Source organism: Acipenser ruthenus, chromosome 10 (assembly GCF_902713425.1).
Source record: "Acipenser ruthenus chromosome 10, fAciRut3.2 maternal haplotype, whole genome shotgun sequence".
Lineage (NCBI taxonomy): Eukaryota > Metazoa > Chordata > Actinopteri > Acipenseriformes > Acipenseridae > Acipenser > Acipenser ruthenus.
The window spans coordinates 13,215,027-13,243,021 of NC_081198.1; the positions used below are offsets into that span (position 1 = coordinate 13,215,027).

Here is a 27,995-nt window from a genome sequence, read left to right on the forward strand (position 1 = left end):
AACGGCAGTAAAACACACAAGAGAGGGTACATAGGATGTGGATTTGTTGCTTTTCTTGATTTATAGCTATTGAAAGTTTGAAATACATTTTAGAAAAAGAAAAACGCCAAATCAGTGGAATAAAATGGTTTAATATTGCTTATGAGACTAACAATGATAGGTTTGTTTCGGGTTTGTTGTAATATAAAATAAACTTGATTATACTGCGTTTGTATTTTTAGCAGTATTAGCAATAAAAAGTATGTTTCTGCATGCATACGTGAATTTTTTTTAACCCACGATATGGAAATTATTATCGATATCAATATAATTTCAAAATACTGATATTGGTGCCCACCCCTAGTCTGAACATTTTTATTTTGAGACTATATTTGTTTCTGCATAAATCTAGTACAAATTCATAAACTACAGTTGTGTTAGGCTGTGACTTGGTATAGATACAAGATCCTGTCAAATGCTTCAGACATGTGTTGCTCCAATTTCTTGTTTGGCATCAAGAGCATAGAGATAGTCCTGGACCATATGATTGAGGGTTTTGCAAATTGACCTTTTGGAAATAAAAAACAAACTGACAACAAGGCTATTTAATGCAATGCATCAGCTGCTCATATCAAATGGTTGACATATTTGGCTGTATGACAAAGCTGGGTCAGATTTTAAAATACTTATTGATGGCGGTCACCAGAACACTAACACAGTTAACATAGTGTGAAAAAAATCCTGGTAAATAAGGCTGAGAAAAAATAAATACATTTGGATCAATGCTGTTGATAAGTGCCATGTCAAAACATACCAGTCTTGGGGTGCAAGCTTGAGGGGTTGGTCTATCACCCTGTAAGGTACTGTTACACTGAGATTGGTCCCACCAGGCTGGACCACATCCTTTCGTCTCTGGAGCAAGACTTCGTTTTCCCGCTGTAAGCCTTGCTTCTTCTTTTCCTCAGATGTTACAAACCTTTAAAAAGAAGACGTTTATGTTATTAAATTTTGTTTCACTAGGAATAGGGATGTCCAATTTACAATAAAAGACATAAAAACATGTTGTGGTAGCCATTCTTTGTAAGAATAGGGCTGCTACCATCTTTGTTTTTTTATGGGGGCTGGGGGCACTGGATTTCATCTCAACGCTATGAACAACAACAACAGCTGGCACTTTGTATTTCATCTGGACACAGAGTGCACCGTGATTTACTTTTGGTGTTCTAAATTAATTTTTTGATCTTTTAGTGGAAGGGCTTTGATAAGGTTCGTCTCAAATTGCTGGAAAGCTCTTTTCCCGTCTTAGTGTCTGGGATCAGTCATTGTATCCACCAGCATTAAGCACCGTGCTCCCTTGCCAATACATCATTAAAAAAATAAATAAATTGCTATATCGTTTTGAACCAGAAAACAGAACTCTGCCATGTACAGTATTTTACTCCCTCTTGCAACTACATTTTCTGACTGGGGAGAGGATTGCAAATATTTTCAGTTGTATGGTTGATACTGATGGAAACTATACAATACCTTTTTGCATTTACAGTGTTGGAGCATGATAACATATCCTCTGCCAGCACTGGATTAAAGTAGATCAGGTTAACAGCTGAGACCATAATCAAGGATGAAGGAACACTTGTATATAGTATAAACTTGTGGCAGAATAGACATCCCATGATGAACACAGGTTATATAAAGAATATGCAGACCACTTGCAATTTCTAATGACCTTGGATTAATGTATTTTCTAAAACCCAATATGACGAAAGGAGATATACTATACAGTGGACAACGAATGACTATGATTGTTAAACTGCTTCCAAATACCAACACTTTCACAAACCATGCATCTTTAAACCTCGTCCTAATGGGCTCTGTACAGTTTTACTTTCCAGCACCTACAAATGAGCTATCCTGCCAGACTGCAAACATATTGTTCTGGCTCAGTCTATGAAATCCTGAATGTTAACAGTGCACCTTAGGTTATAGCAGGTAGAGTAATTTAGGAATCAAGACCACATTTCAGGGATGGAAGGAAGCTTCCCATTGCATTACAGTTTGATCCATTCCTGTTTTTTCCAGGAGTTTAAAAAGACACACCTGAGCTTGTTACCTATATGCGCTGGCTAATCATGCTTACTTTAAAACCTGGAATGGGGGAAACTGATATGCAATGGGGTTATTTTCTTCCCCGCATTAACACAGGAAAATAAAAATGATAATTCCTACCTCAATGCCAAAATCAAAAGTGTATTTGTGCTTCAATACTGTACATATATAACTGGTTAAAGCAGAACATTTGTTTAAATGTACTGGTTTATCATCATGTCCAGTACTATTCCTTGGTGGTCAGAAATAATTAATTAGCCACAGGCTAAACAGGAGGTACATACTTTTTCAGAATCTAACCCTAGTTGCAGACTTGTACAGCAGCACCGGATGTTCATCTTTAAATTCTCCCCACCCAAAGGAAACACTACACTACGAATTCAAAGTAATCAATGCAATCACTTGCATACACTATAACAACTGTTAATATTTTAGAAAATGTAGTTCTCCTGAGTGAAAAGAAACAATTACCAGAGCAAATTTGCCACACACAACAATCTCAGATAACGCCTTGTCATTCTTTGGTAAATGTCATCTGTCTCACACTGCAAAGTATGACAAATTGCTACAGAATATTGTAATAGATTTTCCTTTGTTCTAATGCATCAGACACACAACACACTACCTTCCTGGATACCAGTGTCACTCCTGGTAGTACAAATTTGAAAGGTGCATTTCCCCGATTGCCTGCACCTCCCAGATCTCTGGTGGCTAACAGACATGATTCATCTCTGCCGGTACCACAGGAAAGAGGTCACTTCAGAGAATCTGCTGAGGGGATGTTTTACAAAATATCGCTGCAGTCATTTTTCTTCTTTCATGATCCTCAAATCAAGATAAATTCATCTGGGGTCTACTGGACTTCCTGGCAACATCCATGTAGAATGAACTCAAAAGACACTAAGGAAAGAATGATGATCCTTTGAAGGTTTTTCCAAAGAGTGTTATAAACGGGGGAGGGGGCGGGGGGTGCCGTGGGACACAACACACATCTGACTAAAATACAAAATAAAACTCCCTCTCTATAACGCACATATAGTGAAACAAAAATGTAACTTTCTGTGAATTATTCATGCATAAAGCAGCATGTAATCAACGCTATTTTTTACAAAAAAAAAAAAAAAAAAAGTGTAACATCCTCACTCGTGGATCATTTTAATTAGCAGTTTTTAAACTATAAATAGCCTGGCTAAACGGCGGTCAGTTCAAAGCGACGGACAAGCAAACCATGTGCAAGAAGCAGAGCGGGTCGGGCGAGGGAAAGAGGGAATGGGCTCGCACCAGGTTCGGCTGCTGGAGTGGGACTGAAGCAAAGCTGAAGTGTCTCGTCTCCCGGAGAAAGATGCAGCTCCTCTCGCAGCAAAAAAATAAATGCGTTAGGAAAGATAACCACGCAATATGCCTAATATTTATTTAGTTAGAAAACAAATGCTAAATAAGATGCCTGTGTTATAAAGTGCCAGCGCAGCTTTTCTTCAGTTCAGATACTGTATCAAAAAGGGAGAGACAGAAACAGAAGTTAGACTGAAGTTGTTTACAGTTTGAACACCGGTACTGTATTTATCGTAGAAATACTGCATGAATCACTAGTATAGGGAATTGGGGGACATGCTGTAGGAGTGTTATATCTGAAGCGCATTATAAACAACGCCTTATAGCGAGGGAGCACTGTGTGTGTGTGTGTAGATATGTATGTGTGTGTAATATATATATATATATATATATATATATATATATATATATATATATATATATATATATATATATATATATATATACACACATTATATATATATATATATATATAAAATAGGATAAAGAACTAATTCTTAATACAACAATCTTCCCAACACTGGGTACTACCACTGCTTTTGCTATGCAAATCTCATTAACACAAATGAAAAATACAGGAATTTAAATATATGAATAAAAAATAGACAGGATCAAAATTAGGCCCATGTAAGATAATCAGTATTCTCTAGTAATTCCATTAAATGTGGTTTCTTAAATGACCATTTGGATCATACACTATTTGCTCATATTTTCCCCATAACATATTCTGCCTAAAAAAACATAAAAAATTCCTGTTAATTGTGTGCCTTGCATTTCAAAACATAAAAGTTGTATCCCTAGCGTAATTAAACGTGATGCACCTTTGCAATGTGTCTAACAGCTTGAGCTACTCTCACTGGATCACACTGTCAGTAACTGATTTTACACTCAATTCAGTTCATTTTAACTAATCTTGCTACTAGCAATGGGGCACATAACAGATTCAAGAAGAAAACAGTATGGTTCTTCTCATTCTATAATTTGGCTAGTTGATTATGTTTTGAGTTTGTATCGTGTCTTCTCAAATCACAAATATTTAGTACCAAACAAAATAGGGCGGTTGGAAATAACCGATTACATTTAATGTATCCACTGCAATGTATGCGTGCGTTCTCTCAAAGACATGTTGCTCATCAATAGTGCTCCTATGGACTAAAAACTTGTATAGGAGAGCATGATGGTGGCTGTGAGGGTAATCAACAATGTACTAAAACTCTTCCCAAGTGTGTTTATGGTAACATGTATTGCTGTGGTTTTACTACACTAAATCTGAAGAGATAGAAAGGTTTACAGGAAACCAATATTTGTATTCTGTGAGTTGGGAAAAGTGGAGATTTCAAAAGACCCAGCAGGTTAAACCTCTTACGCCCTCTAGTCCCGCGGGCGGAACACGGAACTGCACGTAAAGATTATATTTCATAACTCATTTTTAATATTATTACAAAAGCAAAAGAGAAAAAAAGCTGACTCGATATCAAATCGTTGTTTTCCTACCGTCAAACAGCGAAGGAATTTTTCGAATCCGTCATTTCACCGCTGAGATATCCCATTCACAATGTGTCTAGTACCCCCTTGCATTCAAAACAAAAGCAATCGACTAGCTTGCGTTTTGCTGCTCTGGTCTTACAACCTTGATGACGATAAAGTCTCCCTGATCACGTTGTAGGGGAGGTCACAAGCTTTCCATTCATACCTTTGCTTTGTTTGTAACCCAATCCATCACAGAGTAATCGATGTGCAAACAAACACGCCCACCTCTTGAATGAGATAAGGGAAAAAAAAAAAAAAGCCTTTTAAAGGCAAATGCATGTGGCAATGGCTAGCCTGTGAGGTGCCAGAAGATAACATCCCTTTTAGAACTTAGTATATCAATTGACAAAGATTTACACAATGTTTATTTTTGGAGAGGTTTGGGGACCCTTGGGCTTAGCTTTGTAAAAACTCCTGTAGAATTTGATCCCTTTGTTCAAACAGTTCCAAATTTTTACCCAGTATATTAGACATGTTGGTGAAGCACTGGAAAAAAAATCTCTTTTCATATGCTACAAGTTGAAAAAATGACTATAGAACATAAAAAAATGAAAAGCGTTTGTTGTTTTTTTATGTATTTTTTCTGGATATCTCCTTCCAGTGTGGTACTGAGTAAGACTTTTATCACACCTGAGGTTTTAGTCTTGATGCCCAAGGGCTTACCTTGAATTCAAGCCCTGAACCATGCCTGTGCTGTCTATACTTTGGAAGATATTGTGATTTATTTAAGGGCACAGCCCCCCAGGCGGAAATTGTATTACAATTATACAATTTTTTTTTCTTTTTAACACAGAGAATTGCAGAGGCAATCCTGTAGCTTGTATACAATGTTATATACAACTAGGTCCATGTGATTGAAGAAATATGGATGATTAGTTTGGTTAAATGAACTGAATTAATTATTATTTGAGTCATAATAATGCAGTTATAAAACCACTTTGGACAGATGGTTGATGCTTGCACCCCAGCACCACCATATGGACTTTTAAAATGACAACAATCCAACAAAGCAACATTACTTTCATAAGTGAAAAAACTAGGGCACTCATTGGAGTGGACAAAGAGATAAATGCATTTCCGAGTGAATATACGCAACCTGAATTTACTTACCTATTAAATAAGGTCAATTATGTACAACTAAATACTTCTCATATTTAAGCCAATAGCTGATATCAAACGTAGAATACAGGCCCACAGTAACCCTCTCATAACAATGCAATAAGATTTTCAGCACTGCTGGAGACCAAAAATAGCTCTTAATGATGCAAATGTTAGTCTGACAGCTGGGCTACACTTCTACGCTGAAAGGAGTCTCGTATGTGTTTAATGTTGATGTGCACTTCAGCTAGCAGTGCCTGAATCAGTTGAAAAGGATGACGGATCCACTGTAATCTACAAAATTCCCCTAGACAACAGAAGGGTTTTATTATAGGTCGTATTAATAATTACTTGCAATCTGAAAATATATTTGTATTTGACTGCTTTGTTATATTCCATGTGTTTAGATATTTATTTGTGCGTTTCACAGTTGTAATACCCTGCTTGTTAAATTGTATTTCTCTTATTTTTTTCTATAATGTATTTCTCTGTACTTGTAATGTAAATCACCTTGGATGCAAGCATATACAAGTGCCATCTAATTAAATATTACTGTTTTTTATTATAGACTGTAAAAGTTGTTGACCGTACTGTACATTTTAATCCAGTGTTTATGTCTGTGTTCCTTCTGCTGCTGTAGTTTAACTTCTTCCATGGGCTATTTTCAAGAGGCTCATAACTACATATTAATTAGAACAGCAATGCATATTTAACACCAAAATACAATTTAAAAAATGTATTAAATCCATCAATCAAAGGAGCTGCAGTTTCCTGGTACAGCTGCTGCTACCAATATGAAACAAGCAGCCTTAACAATGAATCTGAATTTCCTCTGATGACTTTTAAAAGTTTGAATTTATTTTCAATGAAAAACAGACACTGGGAAAGAGTTAGACAATTTCCAACAGCGGAGTAAAAGATGTTCTCAATTAACCACTCGGCAGCAGCTAAGCATAGCACCTGTGCATACACACTAGCAGTTCCTCTGTGAAAGTAAAGAGAATGTATTCAATATACAGGCTGTGCAGTACAGAACAATGCTACCACCTTGGCCCCTAACGTATAAATAATTTCAAAAGGTTGAAAACTAAATATAGAAGCTCCATTTTGACAAATGGGTGATATATGGCTTGACTGGGAGATGTGCATTTGCTTATATTGAGGGGTTTGTTATAGCAAAATGAGCGATAAAACTGTTGGAGTAAGTTAATGAGATTGTGAATAAAAGTAGAATTACATGTACCGGTTTGTCTCATGTATGCAGTATTCTGCCTTGAGCAAAGCTTTAATTCTTTAACAAATAGGATAAAGCACAGTAAAAAAAAAAAAAAAAAATGCTGAATTGAAGCTGAACTTTTATTCAAAGTCAATCTAACATGAATCGTTTCAAAGTGCACCAAATCTTAATCCAACATGCAAGAATCCCAAACTGATCTTTTATTCCAAATCAACCTGACATGAAAAGTTTGACATGAAAAGCTCATCAAATCCGCAAGTTATTATTTTTTTTTGGTTTAAATCAATTTTGCTTGCTGCATGGTTACTGAACAAGCTAAAAACAGTTTTTTTGACAACCTATATTCACGTTTCTGCTTTTTTCAAACAATCAATATAGTTTCCAGCTTTGCTGAAACATAAAATGATTTTCGTTTGTTATATTGAATCGTGTTATAGCGAGGGTGTACTGTAATATAATTCTGTAAAAGGAAAAAAACTGTAGCACTTGCAGCAGTACAGACTGAAATATATTGCCACAAATGTGCAGGGTAGTGCTCGCTACCTCTGAAAGTTAGCAGTTGCTATATTTCAATAAAGTAACAGATGCAGTGTGGAATGGGGTAATTTATAGTTAATGTAAATTAAAAAAGTAAAATAAAATAAACATCACTTTGTAAAGATCTGAATAGGTTTTGTCATGTCAGTCAGATAATGACGTTGCCGTCGTTGAAGTTTGTCTTCTGTCTTGAGTCTAGGCAAGAGTCTAGATTTGAAAGAATGCAAGGACATTCTATATTTAAATAGACAATTCTTAACTTTCTTTTAAGACACCTAATTATAAGAGTAGCTTTGAAAAGATGGAAATAGTTTTCTCCTCATTTAAAAATATACTTCATGTGCTGACTTCACAGTTTAAACCCCCATCAATTACAAATTGCACGGACAGCTCAGGGAAACAGCCAGGTTGCTCATCCACGGAGGCTTCTGAAGGCCAATGCAGCTTTTTGCATATCATATTACATAGACGTTAGGGATCTGGCTGTCATAAAAACACATGCTTTTCAAGCATGCAAAATCTGCACACGATATGTTCAAAAACAACTTCAATATCTGACAGCACACAAAGCTGGTGAGCAGCACACAAACCTCTGGACCACCAAAAAGCCCTGGGTTTACAATAAATACACGGAATAGGGTTCAATAAAACCCCTAGGATGCTATTCTCTGTGCTTTTGTGCAGTCAATTTTACAAAACATGGCAGGGCCAAGTCTCTGCATTAACTCTTCATACCAAAAGTGAAAAACATACCGTAAAAATCATTTTATATGTCACACTGGCGTAAAAGTTGCTCCCCCCTTTTTGAGACTAAGTTTAGGAAAACAGTTTTTGTGTTAAAATATCTTTAAAAATAGTTTTTTTTCCCCCCTACATGCTCAACACAGATAAATAAAGAGACACAGGTTTAGTTTCGAAATAACCCTTGTTTGCAACATTTTATTCCATTAATAATTTTAGTGTTTTTCGTTTTTAGTTAAACTGCTAGAAACTATTCAGTTTTTCAAAATGTTTAAATTAGTTCAAGCAAATTTAAATGCACTGTCAAAATACATCAAAATATAGATATTGTAGCGATCCGTGCATTTGTGTTTATGTGTGTTATTCCCTCCCCGCTGTATTCCACCATTGCTTGTTTACCTTTTGTGTGTGTATTCCCATACCATAGATAATAGTTCCAGCTGCATTGGCTATTACAAATCTGTTATATTAATTCGAATTTAAAAGAAGTATTAAAACAGTGCCGCTTGCATTAATTAAAAAAGGAAAAAAAAAACAATAAACTAAATATTACACAATCTAATAACCAGTAAACAACACATGTTAGTGTTGCATACGGTGCAGTACAACTGCATTACATTTCCAGTTGCAAAAATGCATTAATTTTGTTAATCAGAACCATACACATACTTTACAAGCGTACCACTGCGTTGCATCGACATGTAGTACAAGTTACAGTATGGTATGTATTAAAGTCATTCCAAGTACTCCATTCAAACAATGTTTTCTACAAATTGGGCCATAAACACGTTCCTGCTCTATCAGCTCGTTTTTCTTTCAACATATTTAAATATATGTCTTTGTTTCCTCTCGTCACGCAACGTTTTTTCAGCACTGCGATTCATTTCAGCAAATTCAACACACAATTTCAAACCTGTTGTGTAGCATTTTCGGTTGTCTGACGGTCCTACTGTATCCAGTGTAACCGGGCCTTTGGCTCTTGGGTTTGTTGTGCACAAGTTATTTGACCCAACACAGGATTTTTTCTTTCTTCAGCACGTACTTGCGCACTTATATTCACACAATAAAATAAACAAACAAAAACCTAACTCCAACCGGGAGTGCTAAACTTTTTTTTTTTTTTTCTTTCCGATTAATCCTAACCTAACACTACTTGACTGCTAAGCCGTTACCCAGTCACACACAATCCATTACAGGTCTCCACAATACCTTTGCTGATTTCAATCAGACAGGTCTCCTCACGGCTGTACCAGCCTGCACCACAGCAGCCCTCACCACAGCAACCCTCACTACAGGGTTTCCCCTGCCTTTATGCAGGGCCCAATTAAAACAAACTGGAGCCAAGTGCTTTGTCTGACCCCTCCCCCTATTCTGCCACACCAGTCTCAAACTCAAACTTGATAAATTTACACTGCTTTCTAACTGCTTGCTACGGATCCCAGGGGCGGGTTTAGTCTGAATGTTGACAAATCAATGGCTCGGGAGGGTGGGAATAAGGAAATTCATAGAGATTGACAGCTAGCGTTAACAAAGAAGCAGTATAGGTGTGACGGTTTTAGTCTGAACGTTTACATTTAACATTCAAAGTAACTTGGGGTATTGAGAGTAACAAATTAAAACTTTTAATTAGAGCAGTGACTTTGTGTCAGATCCTGAAAAAATAATTGGGATGTTGACAGTTAAGTTTGTGTGAGCCATAATAACCGTGGCAGTAGTAATCCCACTGTGGCGCTGGTACAGTGGTTTAATATTAGACACACCGGCGCATACATCGCACCAGCGTGTTAGTCACTCCCCCCTTTTAAGGGCCCCGCAAAAATGGCTAGAAAATCGACTTGTACAACGTTTTTTACGGTATTTAAGAGGACCTCTTCAACGGTATCCAGGAATATTTTCAGAAAGTAATGCTTGTACCACCTGGAATGCCATCATATTTAATACAATTTCATTTCAAATTCCCTTACAGAGGCGATACACAGAAATCATGTACTTTATAGTTGGCTTCTGAAATAGCTAGTCATTACTTGCTATGCTTTTTGAACCTGGTCCATTTCAATCTATTTAAATTGTTCATTCTTATCTATAAGTGAGCAAGCAAGCTCCATTCAATTTTAACGCCGTTTGAGCACCACTTCACACAGCTAGTGTGATTGAACAGATAGATACCTGTGAATATAGTGAACTATAGCAAAAGGTCAGTTGGTCATTTTAATAGAAACTGTTACTGCATGTGGTGCATTGTGATTATGAAATCATTTTTAAATATCAAAATACCACAATTATTTTTTCCTACTGTATTAACTTCGCTGTATCCTGCCTTGGAAATTGAACCAGGTGGCTAAGAAATGGGAAAATCAGCTTCCATCCCTCTAACCAGACAGCAGCTGTTGAATGACATAAGGTTTCTGGAAAACCCTACATTAACTTAATATGTACCCCCCCACACCTCCCCTTAAATAAAATACTGTTAGTATTGACTATAAAGGTTTAATTGACATGCCTGCTTAACTCTCAACAAAGTGGATCCAAGCAATATTTAGGTAGCACAACATGCTCATTATAAGAGTAATTTTCAAGGATTCAAGAAACCTTTACATTGTTCACCACACTCTTGCAATAAAAGTAAAATTATTACTTTCATAAAAGGCCAAATTCTAGCAGGCTACACTTTCTATAGTTTAACATTTAAAATAAGTACCACAGACAACAGCATTAAAACACGATAATATGCAAGCCAGGTCAAATGAGGTTTCAGGGATAATATGGTACTTCCAAGCCGGTCTAAACAAAGGTTCTAATCTTAGATATACAAGCAAGTCATTTTATGTATGTATGTATTTATTTATTTATTTATTATACAAAAACACATTATCCTGGGATCCCAATTAAAAAATGGCCTAAAGCCAAGTGCTGTTTCTTTTCTCTGTAACCAACATTACACTGCAAATAACACCTTACAGACCTATCCAAAAAGACGTATGTGCATCCCACCACTGAAGTGATTAAAGAAAATCACAGTTCATACAAATGTACATTTCCACCCACAGAAGCCACTAAAAAAATGTAGTAGTTTATTTCCCTGAACTTGTACTTTTGTAAAAGGTCTAAGATTTCTCCAAATTTCTGCATGCAACCTTGTTTACCTGTGTGACCAAACCCAACCCACATACTTGGCCTTCAATGCATTTCTCACCTAATCTACATTACAGGCCTTTAAAACCTGAGTTCCTTTGTACATATACCGTATGCTGTATAAATTGCGTGCAGATTACCTCATTTTCTAGAACCAGCCTTCAGGGTACATTTAATATATCCTGTTCCATCTCCCATTTTATGCGTCCAGTGAGAACTGACTTTTGCGTATGAAGGTTGCATTTCTGAGATTTATGGACTCAATAAAATGCTATGATGGCAACTGCTCATATATAATATATATGTAGGGAATACTGCACCTAGGAATTCTAAGTCGATATGTTTTCAAAAGGGGTAATTTTGCTTTTAGGTTCATTTAATCTGCTGAAACATTCATTCCATAAAAAAATGCTTGCATAGTGGTGTGCTTTCTACCAATTATTTGTTTCTCTTTTTGTTTTATTTCTCCAGTAGAATGCAATATTTTTCTGTTAGATAAAAAAATTTCATCTTCATTACCAAGGTCAAATGTATTTTTGCAGCTCATTAAGGTGCAGAATAGCAGTTCAAGGTCAGACACTAATGGGACTGAACAACATATGATTCCTTTGTTATTACCCAATGGTCCTAAATCACAAAGCTCTACAAATGCACAATGTTCTACTGCAGTGTATACTCATGAAAGTGTCTTCAAGATCTGGAAGTCAAAGCACTACTGGAACAGCCAATCTCATGTTTCATTTAGTTAAGCTAATTGTACGGTTGTTTCGTCAGGCCTGAATAAATTATATTTTTCAGGACTGAGTTTTAGCTACAGGTAGTGGACAAAAAAATGGAAACACCAATGTAAAGTCACTTAATAGGGCGTTGGGCCACTATGGTATCCCGCTCTGTGAAGTTCTCGGCAGACCGTTTTTGATGAAACTGGCTGCTCACGCCCCAGGTTGAAATTTGCAGTCAATTGATCTGCAGTTGCTTGCCTGTTTTGCCTTGCATTTCAAATTAATTCATGGATATCACGATCCTGGAGTATGCGCTTCTGCCCACTGTTGCCCTTTGCTGATGATGTCTTCCCCTCGGAGTTCCATGCCGACATCACCTTAGACACCGTTGCTCGTGAAATATCAGCAAGTTGAGCTGTCTTGGTCACTGAAGCTCCTGCCAAACGCGCCCCAACAATCACCCCTCTTTCAAAGTCACTGAGGTCTCCTCTTGCAGCCATGCTAGCCATAATTATAGGCAACCAGGCCTGTCCAGCATCTTTATACATGACCGTAAGCATGCTGGGATGTTATTTGCTTAATTAACGCATGAGTCACACCTGTGTGAAAGCCCATTTACCCAGGTGTTTCCATTTTTTTGTCCACTACTTGCTTTGCCCATACATCAGAGCGGCCTCTCGTATTTCCCACTTCTGAAATCAATAGGTTTACATGGACTAAACTATTTCTTCCAGGAATTCTCTGTACATTACTACCAAAAATGCAGCTTAGAGATAAATCCATTAAGACACCAAGCTGTTCAAAGTGATAGCACCTAGTAATCAATGCGAAATAGCAGTCGCCCCCCCCCCCCAAATAGAATTTGCCACTTTTGTTGCTCAAATACAGATTTGTAATCATCAGCCAAAAGAGTCAGAAGGGAAATTAAAATGTTATTTTCTACAAATACTCTGTGTATTTCTACGGTTTTATTTTATTATTATTATTATTTTTTAAGAAAACTATTTATCTAGGCGTCTCTGACCGTTTGCTGGCAGTGACTGGGCTGGGCATCAATACATCCCAGCTATCACTATTCAACTCTAACATCTATTACAAATGCAACTCCTGAACAAGAACTACCATCATTGTGCAATATGGTTAATTGTTGAATAACATCCACAAATTCTAGGATCCAGTCAATGTATATGTAAAAAAATGATTGTATATCTTCGTGTTGAGAAATGACTGACATATCAGCAGACCCTTATTTTTCCAATTTACTTGTTTCTTTTTGTAATGACATCTATCAAGTCACAAATGTGTTTGCCATTAACTTTCTTTGTTTTCATTTGTACCATAATGAAATCTTATTAAATAGGAAAGAGTAACCTTTACAATTGGCAGCAGAACACTTTCTCTAATGTGAAATCCGTTGCAACTGGCTTGTTATACAGCTGTTCTCCTTATGTGAATGGTTTCAGAAGAACACACACTTCAGGAGGAACCATGGGTCAGCTGTACCAGCAGGTATTACAGTGGAATTAAATCTGCACCCACACTTTATGAACAGTGGGGTTTATAAAACAGCTGCTAAATCAACTGAATAAATTCAGTGTGATGTAATCTAGTTTCCTTTCTAATCTCTGACAATAAAGCTTTCCACATCATATAAGAATTAAAAAAATATTATTTATAATATAATAAAATGTGTGTGTTTGTGTGTGGTAAATTGAAAAACTGAAATGCTATAAAGGTGACGACGACACACTTTCGCAGCGACATGACCACACACCAGAAGTGACACAGAGGCGATGTGACAGGTTTGAAAACTGCCAGATCTATACAACTGTTCAAAATTGCTATTGACAAAACTATGATCAAGACTGGTACATATCCGTCAACATGATGTGAAAATTATGAGATAATTATGAAATTATTATGTCTTCTCTGATGGTATTTCAACATATACTGTATGGTAATAAATATATTATCTTTCAAATCTGTATCTTTATAGTTGTGATTCCCTTTGTCATAAAGCTCTGGGTATTCTTTCAAAACGACACGTATTATTATTTCCTTCGTCATTTTGGATACTGCTTCACACTGCTGGACCACGTACATTGAAGCTGTTCTTTGATTGCTCAATACCCTAGTCAACACGCAAAAAATAGGATTCAATCCTATTTATTTCGCGTCGCTCCAGTGCCACCCTGGTGCTGCTCCTGCATCACCTCTGGTGTGAAAGACGCTCATCAAAAGTATAGGTTCTATTCAGTTTGACGCATCACTGCACAGTTCCGCTGGCCGCATCGCTTCTGGTGGGTAGCAGCCTTTACACCATTGTTTATCAACTTACTTTAGATCCTGCAAAAGATCCTTTGCATTTAGCATGGTGATTAATGAAGTAGTGGCAGCAGGGATGATGACGATAGGGGTTCGAGAGCCTAGAAGAGGGAAAGCAGTTTTACATATTAGGAGAATCTCCTCATTTTATAAATGTACCTGTGCAGGTTTCCACTCAGGCAGTTCTTACTTGCTGAATAAAATTAGAATTTAGACATGCCTCCTTGTTCATTATTTGGTTGGAAGTCATGAGACCAAAAGCTGTCAACTTTATCATATGACTTTTCTACTGTGATTGGCATGATTTTTTGGTTAGATTTCCTGGACCAACACTTTATGAATAAAACCAATAGAACTCAAACACAACTGTATTAAACAGTATAATGTATATACCCTACTTTCTATGGCTTATATGTTGTGATCAGTCAAATGTTTAACAATACTATTAATAATACTAACACAATTAAATAAAGACCAATAATTCTTCAGGTACAGCATGCCTGGCCTAATCTTTCATGAATGTTGATTTTGTGAATCGTTTGTGATCATTACCATTTGGCCTTTAGTACTAGATTTCTGAAACTCACTTCTGGATTAGTGTTTGATCAGAAATACTACAACATATAGAGATCAAATAGTTTTCATGATAGAAATATACTGAAAAGGGAAATCGTTTGTAACTAAATAGCATGATTTCCATGGTCTTTTTTTTTTTACATCAAGAAAAAGATTCTTAAAGAGATTAAATTGATTAATAGACATTAGTGCTTGGACAAACATAGTATTTTCATGTTCAGATAAGTGTTCAAGATAAAATATTAAAATACTTTTTCATTTGCAAAACATTTAAGCCACTATGTAACACTGTATTAAAAGTACAGGTTGTGTGTATATATATATCAGGTAAACACAGTACATAAAGTATGCCTTGTCATGTCTTCACAATAAACAAAGCAGCCATATAAATCTTGCTAAATTACAAACTAGCGCAAATTCTGACAAGGTGGTAAATTGGTGCAAGGCAAAACACAAAAGTGATACTTATTTCTCATTTCTATCAATTGTGTAATTCCTGGCAGACGCAGACAATAATAGGCAAACCACTTCACCAAATGATAGGTTCAGCAAAAGATGAATACCTTACCCTTCTTTTGGTTTGGAGGAGGTCTGGCCTGAGAAACTGTCAAGAAAAAACACAAGCAGAATGTTATAAGATAAGAAGTTCATTTAAGTTAAACCCAGAAAATAACTTGCTACTTACATTAACCAATAGAGCTGGACTACAGCCCCACAAAATGAGGCAAAGAATACCAACATTCTGCTTTCCATCTGTCTGTCCTTCAAACTTGGTATCTCAGAAACGGCATGCAGGTCATTGTCAGATCAATTAAGTGACATCGTGTACCAGAATTCTGGGAAATCTTTGACCTATTACCTAGTCAAGGTCACAGAATACTAGGCCAATCCTCGGTTTTGAATATTCTCACCGTAGCAGTAGAACCTTTGATACAACATATATAAACCTTGTAAATGAAAAATCGTGGTTGTTTTAAGTAAACTTGTGAAATGCAAATAGGTCATAACATCCATTTTCACTTTTCTTAAAATAAGAGCTGAACCAATGCTCCAAAGTGGGTGAAATGCTGAACATACATACACACAGTTAAGAACTTTATATTTAATTCTAAAGACAATCTGTTAATAGAAAGTGGGTCATGTTCATGTTTCATAAAATGCAGTAGCTATGATGATGTCTGTAAAAACCGGAATACATGGTTCGAGTTTTCCAGGACAAACAAACTGGACAATCAACGTGATATGCTTTTTTGATAAATCAATGCAAGAAGGCTGGACTATGAAAGAATGTACCAAATCAAACTGCAGCACTTAACATTTTGGAGCACATCTGAACAAGTTAGCGGTACACTGCAGCTTTTTTTTTTTTTTTTTTTTTTTTTTTTAAAAGGTTTGAACATTTCATTTCCTACCATGTGCTGCCAGAAGAAATGACTGACGAGTGGGCTTGTTTTCGTACTTCACTGTAAAAAGCTCGTCTCATAAAAAGAGGATAGCAAACACCTATCTTTTTTTTCTAAAAGTACTTTGTAAAATAGAAAGTGCATTAAATATAGCAATGGTGTTTATGATTCCTCTGAAGAACCTTTTGAAAAGTCTTTATAATTAAAACAAAAGAAGGTTATTTATGTGTACAGAGTCAGCATCTTTGAGGTAATGACATCATATTTTAGTATTACATCAGCTGTTTTTTTTTGGTATAACAGATATGGATTTTGTTGGTATGCTAGATCTTCCAAAACCAATTTATGCGAGTGCTTCGTAGATAAAGATTCATCTGTAGAGGAATTTGAAAGACAATCCACTTATTAAAATGAGCAATGACCGCTAACTTCCAATATATAGACCTTAAAACTCAGGGATACATGACAAACTATTCACAGTTTGCATTACCATGGTGTATTACTCATTCAAAAGACTTATGAAAAACATGTCAAATCTGATTTAGAGATATTTACGAGTTTGCTGTTGTAAGCGGTTTTAGTTTTATAAAATAATATTGCAAAGGCTTGTGTATTAAATAGGATGCTCACTGCCAGGGAGAGGTGAGGTATATTTCCTAAAGTAGACAAGTGAGACATATTACTTTCTGGTTATGCAGTTTTGTTTTTCTAGAGATTTGCACACTGATGGAGAAAAAAAATATATATATTAAAAACTGGCATCTTCAAAACCTTATCTTATCCTCAGCACCACTTTTCTTCCTGGAGGTTTGTGCGACAGCAACTTTTGATTAATTTTCAATATCAGCTGCAGAGATTTCCCTCAGAGAAATTGCAATTTATCTAAATGCTTCTTGTGTACTATGTACCAAGAGAGCTTCCAAAAAAAACATAAATAAATAAATAAATAAATAAAATAAAAACAACCTTGTTGTAAGAGGGACGGAAGTTGAATACTTTCCTCATGTGCGCCTCATTTTTGTTCAGATTTCAAATAATCTTCTTGCTTAAACTTTTACTTGCATACTAAAAATACTTAAAACCATAATAGGCTACATTTGATCCATTACATTTCACAGCTTTAAGATTGCTATGTTCTGCATATCATATGGCAGATTTATGTTTCAAATGTATTTTTAAACCATTCACAAAGATCATCATCTTTTAAACACAATGGCAGCCCTGCTTTCAGAGCCAACTTGCAGAAACACGTGTGCTACCTGTTTAGTGACAAACCCAGCACGTTAATTGTCCATAGCAAATGTGTGGTGTAACCCTGCAGTAATGATCATGCATGCACTACGAGCACACACCAAGGAAATGGTGTTCATTAACCACTTCAACATCATGACGTACTCACGTAAGTCAAATGAAAACCCAGTTATAGTACCATGCTGTACGTCAAGTTTTCCATTCTATGATCGGTTTTTCAGTCTGGTGTTTCAGGTTTCGTTCTCTAAAGCAGTGCTCGTACTGTGGAATGTGCAATGAAAGTTGGGGGAGGGTCAGGTGACATTTTTATCCAATTGTGTGTCATGTACTCCTTGTGCTCCGTCTTTCGGGTGAGACGTAATTGTAAGTGACTCTGCAGCTGATGCATAGTTCCAACACCCTAGTCTCTGTAAGTCGCCTTGGATAAAGGCATCTGCTAAATAAACAAATAATAATAACATAGCTATTCCAGTCTAGCTGTGGGCGTTTAGAAGGCTGAGATATATTGCAGGAAGCCATTCAGCTTTTACAAGTATATATATGTGTGTTTTTAATTATTATTATTTTTTTATTTATTATTAGTTTTACTTGTTTAGTTATAGTTTATATAGTTTTTAGTGAAACATGGCAATGTACGTGGTCTTCAGGGGTTCGGAGGATTTTGATACCAGCGACAGTGATGCTAACTTATCACTCAGCAATTATGATGAAGAGGACGTGGAGCCAAGAACAGTACAAACTGTACAAACAGAAGAGCATGCAGCTACTTTACAGGTAAGCCAGCTGCAAACGGGAAGCTGTTTGGTTTGAAATGGCAGTACTGTGACGAAATACTATCAAAACACAGCACTGGGTACAGGCAATGCGGCAGCCAGATCCATCACAATGCTTGCGCAAAGTAGCTGTGTACACGCATTTGTGACTATCCCTCCAACACAAGCAAAACAGACACTGTAAAAAAGGTACAGGGTCTGCTATTAAAATGAAAACAAAAGAAAAGACACAAGAAATATGTGCAGAGGTTGCGAAGGCAACCCTGGGTTATGTTGTATTGAACATTTCAATAAATAGCACAGAGCAAGTCGATACTGGCACAAGTTTTGATGTTGTTTGATTTTTATTTGATAATTACTGTTTATCGATTATTATTGTTATTACCAGCGGTTTTTATTTCATTGTTAAAAAAAAATAATGTTTTTATCTCTATATTGAATATGGGTATGTAGTACACAGCAGCATAAAGGGTTAATGAAAAACAGAGTTTAAGTCATTTATTTGTGTTTTATTCATCATATGTTAACCTTTTATAGCAATTACAGGTTTGAAAACATTATTGTTATTATTTTCAAAATCTGGTACCTGGGAAGGGGTTTCATTTTTACATCTGGACTTGAAGTGGTTAAAAAGGCAATATCTATCCCCTATTACCCACCATAGCAATGAAAAATAGCACATGCATTAAGAAAATATTAACTTGTATTTAAAATAAAGAAAACTGGGTGTTGGTAGTTTCACTTGGACTTAGGTTTCAGAACTCCTTTCCACCCCTGGAAGCTACAATAAGCATCGTTTTTTTTTTTTTTAAGTATTTAACACAAATTCTGGCATGAGGGCTAGTCTACAAAGCTTTGCCAGCAATTGATTTTTTTTTTTTTTTTTATAAATACAATCTGGGTTTTGAGCTCAGGAGGAGATCTGTACAGACCATAACAATACTTTATCCAGCTGAATTTTAGTTCTTGCCCCTCATGTCCTTTTCAATATTCCTCTCTTAGTCACACAAATTTGTGTTCTCAAAAGCCAAGCATGTTAGATATGACAGACATTGTGACCGTACCAATAACCACAGCTGTGAATAAACCTGGTGGGAGGGTGTGGAAGTGTATTACCTACCTTGTGCTGTACATATACATAATAGTTTATTTTACAACAACCACACATGGAGGAAACACCTTCCCAGAATTTGGTCTACTCGAGCTGGAATGACTCACACAAATATGGCTCAAATTAAATCTTTGAACAGGTTAACAAAACATTTGACAGCCGAAATTTCAACCAGAAAGAGAGACTGTACCTGGTCTTGGAACAGGCTGAACTGCTGGGGTCTGTGCTTTCCTGGCTGAAGCCCCTTCCTAAAAAAATAAAAACAAAAGGCTTATCATCAGCCGAGCTAGAAAACAGGAATTGTTTCAGAGAAAGCAATACAAATAAATGGTACAAGTTAAATACTCATTAACTAAAATATAAAAGACTAAACTACATAATCTCCCTATGTGATATAAATATCCATAACTGGATCCATTTTCATTTCAAGGGACTCCTAAAACAGTAATGTAACAACTTCTTTTTTTTTTTAAATAAAGCAGCTATGGCAGTTACTGAAAAACCTCCATTCATTTATTATCAGGATCTAGACAGTGCATAATTTACACATTTAAATGTCAGACTCTTAAATCAATGGGGAGTAACAGACTAATGAGGACAGAGAACACGAAATAATAAATTACTGAAAGCTTTTTAAAACACTTTTTTTTTTTCCAAGCATCAGCATTGTTATTCATAATTTATTACAAAATATCCAAGTGATCAACAAAAACTGCCCCTCTGCAATTTTGTATGCAATGTAAAGCACTGCAAACAATTAAGAATAGGGCTCAAGGACTTCCATACACAGTACTTAATAATCATCCGTCCTTCGGATGAGAGGTAAAAACAAGTTCCAATTGTAAGTGACTCTGCAGCAGCAGTTGTGATTCATAGTTCGCCCCCAAGTCTCAGTCACTTTGGATAAAAGCATCTGCTAAATATTAATAAAAATAATAATAATAATAATAATAATAATAATAATAATAATAATAATAAATATCCACATCCCTAAAATTGCTGTTCTTGAAATGGTTTATATTTAGCCCTTATGAACGTTGTTGTATAATTCAATCAAATGTACTACTGTAACTGGGCACTGTATGAATATCTACACAACACAAAATAGATTAAAAAAAAAAAACCCTAGAAGGGAACTTGATGGTGCATATTCCTACAAAAAGGGATACTACTTTTAACATGTTTCTAATTTTAAAGTTGGCAGTTATAAAAAAAAGTTTGCCCCGCTGTACTGTAATTGTAATCAATAAAACATTTAGGAAGTGTGGAGAGATTTCTGTCCAGCAGTAGGCTAGATAAGCGCTGTCTGTTAGAGATAAATAATTTGGATTTATAACAACTTTACACCTTCAATGAAAGGTTTAGTATGTTTGCTGAGCTACAACTAATAGAACTAGTCCTATAAACACTTTCATCGTAAACTGCTAAAAAAAAAAAAAAAAAAAAGTCTAGGGCCTGAATCAATTCAAAAGATCAAAGCACTTCACTTTTAAAAAAAAAAAAAAAAAAAAGAACATATTTTTAGACAATATTGTGACTACAGCATTGCTACAGTGGTGATTCAGTGAAGTCAGAGATTTTATTTCTTTATTGTTGCATGTGGAATTTTTATTGTGTCATGTTAAATGTGAATGAAAAGTTATAATGCATATTTTTATAATGCATAGTTTGAATAATGCATAGAAATGCAAGTTGACATAATATTAAACTAAGCAGAAAACACGGAGAAAAATAATTTGTATACTGGATCAGACATTTCCCTTGCGTGCTTGTATTTAAGGCATGCCGAGTACTTCTATTACATACACAATTATATACACAACCTTAGCAATTCCTTCATAGGCAGGCCCAATGCTGTGGTTGCAAGAAAAATTCATACATGAAGGTACGGAACTGAAACTTGCATGGAATTCGTTTTGTTTGTAAAATGGAACAACCAAAGGTTTGCGTCTGGCGATTCACACAGCCAGGTCTTCACTGGAGATTATGAAGGGAGCTTCTCCTCATCGTGCTACAGCGAATCCTGCTGGCCAGGCGCCCAGTGAGCGCAAAAGCGGACACCTGCGGGGCTGGCCTTTGTCCTCCAGAGGTTGGTAGCTCACTGACATCTGCTCTCAAGTTCCTTGTGTAAAAAAGAGGAAGCTAGCTCAGTGGAGGGAGTGGAGGGCACCCACTGAACGTTCAGTTCGCCTGAGCTGTGTGGGGAATTTCTGTGGTGAGGAGGGAAAATGATTGGGCATTCCAAATTGGAGAGAGAAAAAAAAAATCTTATTTATTCAATAACAGTATGAATGCCAGCGCTACAAAAGTGTTTGAAAAAACTTTTCAAGCACGGGGTGCTTCGTCTAGGGACAACTGCATACAAAAAGCTCCTCCAGTAGACAGCCACAGTGAAGGGGAAGAAATGACAGCAACTCCCGTTAATCGTCCATATCCACACAGAGTTCTTAATAAAAGCAATACTCTATTTCATATCTTTAAAACTATATATATATATATATATATATATATATATATATATATATATATATATATATATCCGATTAAATGGTTTGTAAACAATGCATATAACTTCAAAAAGTCACACGACTTCAATATGTCCACCAAATTGGGCCAGAGGTTAACTTCAGTCAGCAACTCAGTTAACATAAAGGGTTAATATGAATAAATAAATATTAAATAAATATTATTTCTTAGCAGACGCCCTTATCCAGGGCGACTTACAAGATATCACATTATTTTTACATACAATTACCCATTTATGCAGTGGGGTTTTTACTGGAACAATCTAGGTAAAGTACCTTGCTCAAGGGTACAACAGCAGTGTCCCCCACTGGGGATTGAACCCATGACCCTCCGGTCAAGAGTCCAGAGCCCTAACCACTACTCCACACTGCTGCCCTACCTTGAAGTCACATTTAATAAAATATGGCTGTCCTTGCATGCAAAATCCAATGATGAAATTTCTGACTGGTAGGCTACAGTAGGCCATTTGGGAGCTGTTACTGTACGAAAGCCTTAAATGAGCCAAAAATTCATTAGAATTGCAAGAACAAATTAGCCAAATGCCATTATAGGCAAAAATAAGAGACAGGTGTGTAATTAACTTGTAGTGAACTATAAAAACTCTTTACAGTAAAGCCAATACTGTTCATGTATGCATTAATCACTGATATGCGAGACAATATACAATTGGCTGCCATCAGAAAACAGTGGCGATCTAAATCTATATGTAATACTTTTGCCAACAAAACTATAATTATCCAAAGCTGAGCAATTTCCTGAAAACTTTACTCTGTACTTTGTGCGAATGCTTGACTTAATAATGAAAACTTTCATGTTTGATAATTTTAGCAGTTTAACAATTTAAAAAAAAAATAGAATATCAAATATACTCACTAATACAATTGCACCACCTAGTGAAACTGATATTTGTTCAGTTTTAATTCCTGCAGAATGTATCAAATGTTGCTTTTATTATAACAGTGGAAAATGTGTTCTTGCCTCTTTCAAAACAAACAAATACTGTGCATTACAGGTGTTAAAACCAAAGGAAGGAGAATAATAAAATAATTAAACGTAACCCTGAACATCTAGCAATTGCAGAATCTGATCTGAATTACTTTGTCTGAAAAAGATTTAAACGTATTTAAGCACTTAAATGTTAAATATGTGAGTGGTACAAATCTACTGGTTACTTAATCAATACCTACAAACATACTAACTTGCAGAGTTTGGCTTCTGTAATAAAATAATGAAAATGATGATATGAGGGGGACATATTAGTTGAAAATACAGATATTTTAAAAGGCTTCAGTGCCTATGTAGGAGTATATTAGTTTAAACCACAGGGGGGCCCAAACATAGAATACATTTACTGTACAGTATAGCATTTGTTGTTTGCCCATATTTCCGCAGTAACATATGTTAATGCTTTGGAAACAAATGACTAAATTCATCAGCAGATACTTTTGGCTCAGCTTGTCAGTTGGACGTAGCTAGATGTTGACAGACAAATTCTATTCCCCAGAGGAGCTTTTCACATCACTGTCACCCTTCCACTCCAGAACTCTTTGCCAAGGGGACAGTACAGATGAAGAACAAAGTACTCTGTTGATGTTAGTTGATCTAATTGTTACTGAAACTCTGCACAACGTAGGACAGAAAGAAAGCTGATACTTAGGTCGGACAAAACCTTGTAGCAGCTGTCAGTTTAGGAGAGAGAACGAATTAAAATGAGACATCTCTGTCATCTGAGGATGATATGACAGAGAAAGCAGATTATATTTTATATATATATATTATATATAATTTTTTTTTTTTTTAAACACCGTGAAAAGCATTAGAAATTATTCAAATCTAGCAGGTATAGCTATGGACAAATCATGGTGCACTGGGATTGTTTATGCAAGTTATGCTCATTTCATAATTAAACTAAACATGTATTTTGGATTTGTCAATTTGGAATTTTAAATCTGATGTAAATGTGTAGCAGTTTTCCCAACCCCAACGTACAATCTGCTGCCTGGTTCACATAATCAGAGGGGTATGCAGCTGGTTCCCTCACTCTGTTCAGTCTGCACTTCAGTATCCTGCCATTACTCATTCACTCACAGCTTGTAATGTTCAAACTCATTCCAATGTTTACAATAATCAAGGCAACTCATTTGACTTCTTCAACTCTCAACCCAGTTTGTAATGTACAGTGAACAATGAAAGACCACTGGATAAAGCACACTCTTTAAAGCCCATTTTCCACTTTATACAGGTACCAGGTATAAAATGTAAAAACATGCTTTACTTAGACATTAGTCGGTGTGTACATGCTTGCATCTGTGGCCAACCCAGTTTACCCTGTGGGTCTATAAAAGGCTCAAGAACAAATTTGTACCAAAATCTCCTAATTCATTTTGCGTTTCCAAATGCAGCTCACATAATTAATCTCTTGGGAAACACATCATTCAGTACCGTGTCAGGTATGTGGAAAGTAACCCAAATATTTTACCTTCCAGGAATACTGCTTAGTGAAATTTATGTTCTTGGCATTATACATCATTCTCTCATTTTGTTATAATGACAGACAAAATACATTTTCAAGCTGTATTCTTCAATGCCAGTTGTAAGGTTTCATATACATTGTAATAATTGTATGTGCCCCTTTAAATGGTAAAGAAGTGAGAAATCATTTAAACTGTCTCTGAACATTCTGTGATGTTCCTGTGTTTAATGCAAGGCTTTTCAAATCTACTGCCTAACGTAGCCTGAACCATGCAACTCTGCACGTAGACATTCCACACCTACACTCATTCAACAAGACCAACATGAACTGGTATAACCTTGGGTCCCGTTGTTGTTTCCATGTTACTACTTCAATGTCTGTTTCCTAATTTCTATTGTAAAAATACAAGCCTACCTGGTGAAACCAGACATGTAACTTTTTACTTTTGCTTAAGTGACGCAATAGAATCACCGAACTCCACCTCCTATCGCAGGGGGGTCAGCTTTGCTATTGGTAAGAATTACCAAGCAACACCTCTTTTGGGTGGAACCCCACGTCCAGACAGCCGTCTAAATAACAACAAAACAGTATATTTAATAACGACAAATCACTCACGATAATAATGCAGGTCTTTCCTTCTGGTTCAGCTTAACCATAACAAGGGACAGATCACTTCGCTACTTTGCTGTTATTATTTCAGGACCAACCCGTGGATTACAGTGAAGCAATACACGCCGCTGTGTTTTGTGTCATCAGAAAATTGGATTGTACAAATAAAACACCACTGCACCTGGATTATCGTTGTCTGTCTGTTCATTGATCACTGCTGCATTACCTGCACCTGCACACTGTTAACCACTTTGCCACACACTATCACAGCGCTCCTTCAGTCTGAAAGAAAGAAGGTTCTTTCACCAAGAACAAGTAGAAGAATTGTGAGGAAGGTTAATAACAATCTGAGATTGACTGCCGAAGATATTCAAAGTGAATTCCATTTCAACCATAGGCCAAGTATTGCATGGTGAAGGTCTCAATGGTCACAAGCCAAGGAAAAAGCCACTCTTAGGACAACCGCTTAAAGTTTGCAAAACGGCATTTGTATGATGGAGAGGAGTTCTGGTCAAAGGTTTTGTGGAGTGATTAAAACGAACAAAAAGAAGAGCTATTTGGTCATGTTGATAGCTGTTACGTTTGGAGAAAGTCTGGTGAAGCATACAAAGAAAAAAAAACACCATGGAGGTGGTAATATCCTTCTATGGGGCTGTTTTTCCTCTAATGGCACAGGAAAGTTAGCTACAATAAATGGTAAAATGGATTCCATAGCATACCAAAATATATTGGCCAATCATCTGAAACCCTCCACTACAAAACTTGGTTTAAAGCACAACTGAACGTTCCAACACGACAACGATCCAAACCACACATAAAAGTCTACTTCAGAGTGGTTAAAGTCGAGTAAATCAAGTTTCTGGAATGGCCTAGTCAAAATCCAAATCTAAATCCGATTCAGAATCTTTGGTTGAAGACGGCTGTGCACAAGAGAAGTCTTCGGAATTTGAACAAACTGGAACAGTACAGAATCATGCCAAAAGCTCATTGACAAACATCCTAATCATTTAAAAGAGGTTATTATTGCTAAAGGTGCCTCAACTAGCTATTAATTTAATTTTCTTTGTCAGGGTATGAACACTTTTGAATTAGCATTTTTGGAGTTAAGCAAAAAAATTGCTTTAATACATAATTGTTGACATCTGTTTCTTGTAACTTTTTTTCCACATCCACAAAAGCAAAACTTTTGCTACAAAAGATTTTTCCTAGAATTATTTCTCCCCCCCTGTGGCAATGTGCCCCGTCCCTGTGTGCATTTGTATGTTGCGTGCGTGTGTTAATGTTGGTGTATAGATTGGTACACGGGATATAAACGGGTCTGTGTTTCACGTGTATTTAAAAAGTGTAGATTTGTATTTAGGCACGAGGAGAGCACAAATCACTTCACGTGCTGGTTAAATGTAATATGTGAGCACGGGGTTGCACAGAATTAATTCACGTGCTGGGATTCAAGTGAATAATTAATTAGTAATTGAATCCCAGCACAATAGTATATATAGACGCACATTTCTTGCACTCAGGGTTGGGTGTTCGGAAGAGGAGAACGGGTGAGAGAGCGAGGAGTAAAAGTAAAGTAAATAGAAAGATCGTAAATATAATAGTTGTTTGTACTCACCGTGTTTGTTTGTCTCCGTGCACCGTTTGTTAAGTGTTTAGTCCGTTTTGTTTATATGTTTCTTTTGGCTACCAGTGCCGTGTCCTGTTTTGTACTGGTAAACCTTTTTATTTGTTAATAAACGCTGAGTGCAGCCATTGCACTCAGCTCATCATCACCACCGTCTCTGTCTGTGTATTCCTTTTCTGGTCTGACGCCACCCACTCTGGCCGTCTTTGTGACACGTGGTGTCCTGCGTGGGATCTACAGCGCCTCCAGGACTCAGGCCAGAGCAGGAACGGCATTCTTGGATTTAAAAAAAAAAAAAAAAAAAAAAAAAAAGGAAAAATGGCAGAAGACGCGATCAAAGTGCGGGACTGGATGCTGGAAAATGCTGGGCTGGAGGCCCAGTCTATCCCAGTAGTCGTCCAGTTCCTGGAGTTTATGGATAGGGAACAATGGGAGGCTTATGCGAGGGAACAGACCGTAAGCACCTGGGAGGAAGGTGTGGGGTTGGTCCTCAGCTACCTGGAAGCAGTTATAAGTGGAACAGCAGCCCAGGTAGCAGGTCCACCAGCAGAGGAAGAATGCCTGCTGTCCCCGTCTCCACCAGCAGAGGAAGAATGCCTGCTGGTTTTGCCTCCACAGCCCAAGCGGGAGGAGCCCGAGCGTCCACAGCCCAAGCGGGAGGAGCCCGAACGTCCTACGCCTGAGTGGGAGGAGCCCGAACGTCCTACGCCTGAGTGGGAGGAGCCCGAACGTCCTACGCCTGAGTGGGAGGAGCCCGAGCGTCCACAGCCCAAAAGGGAGGAGTCGGTGCGTCCACAGCCCAACAGGGAGGAGTCGGTGCGTCCACAGCCCAACAGGGAGGAGTCGGGGCGTCCACAGCCCAACAGGGAGGAGTCGGGGCGTCCACAGCCCAAAAGGGAGGAGTCGGGGC

The 27,995-nt window shown here is 36.9% G+C and overlaps 1 protein-coding gene across 1 annotated transcript in view; it reads right to left on the minus strand.

Annotated features, from left to right (window-relative positions):
- The window catches only part of LOC117408151 (parafibromin), a 90,780-nt gene that overhangs the window by 6,187 nt on the left and 56,598 nt on the right, over positions 1 to 27,995 (minus strand). The window contains exons 11-14 of the mRNA XM_034013160.3: positions 20,044 to 20,101; positions 15,884 to 15,919; positions 14,753 to 14,840; positions 794 to 955 (exon numbers count right to left, since the gene is read on the minus strand). Of these exons, the coding sequence (XP_033869051.1) occupies positions 794 to 955; positions 14,753 to 14,840; positions 15,884 to 15,919; positions 20,044 to 20,101 (344 nt within the window). The remainder of the gene's footprint in view (positions 1 to 793; positions 956 to 14,752; positions 14,841 to 15,883; positions 15,920 to 20,043; positions 20,102 to 27,995) is intronic.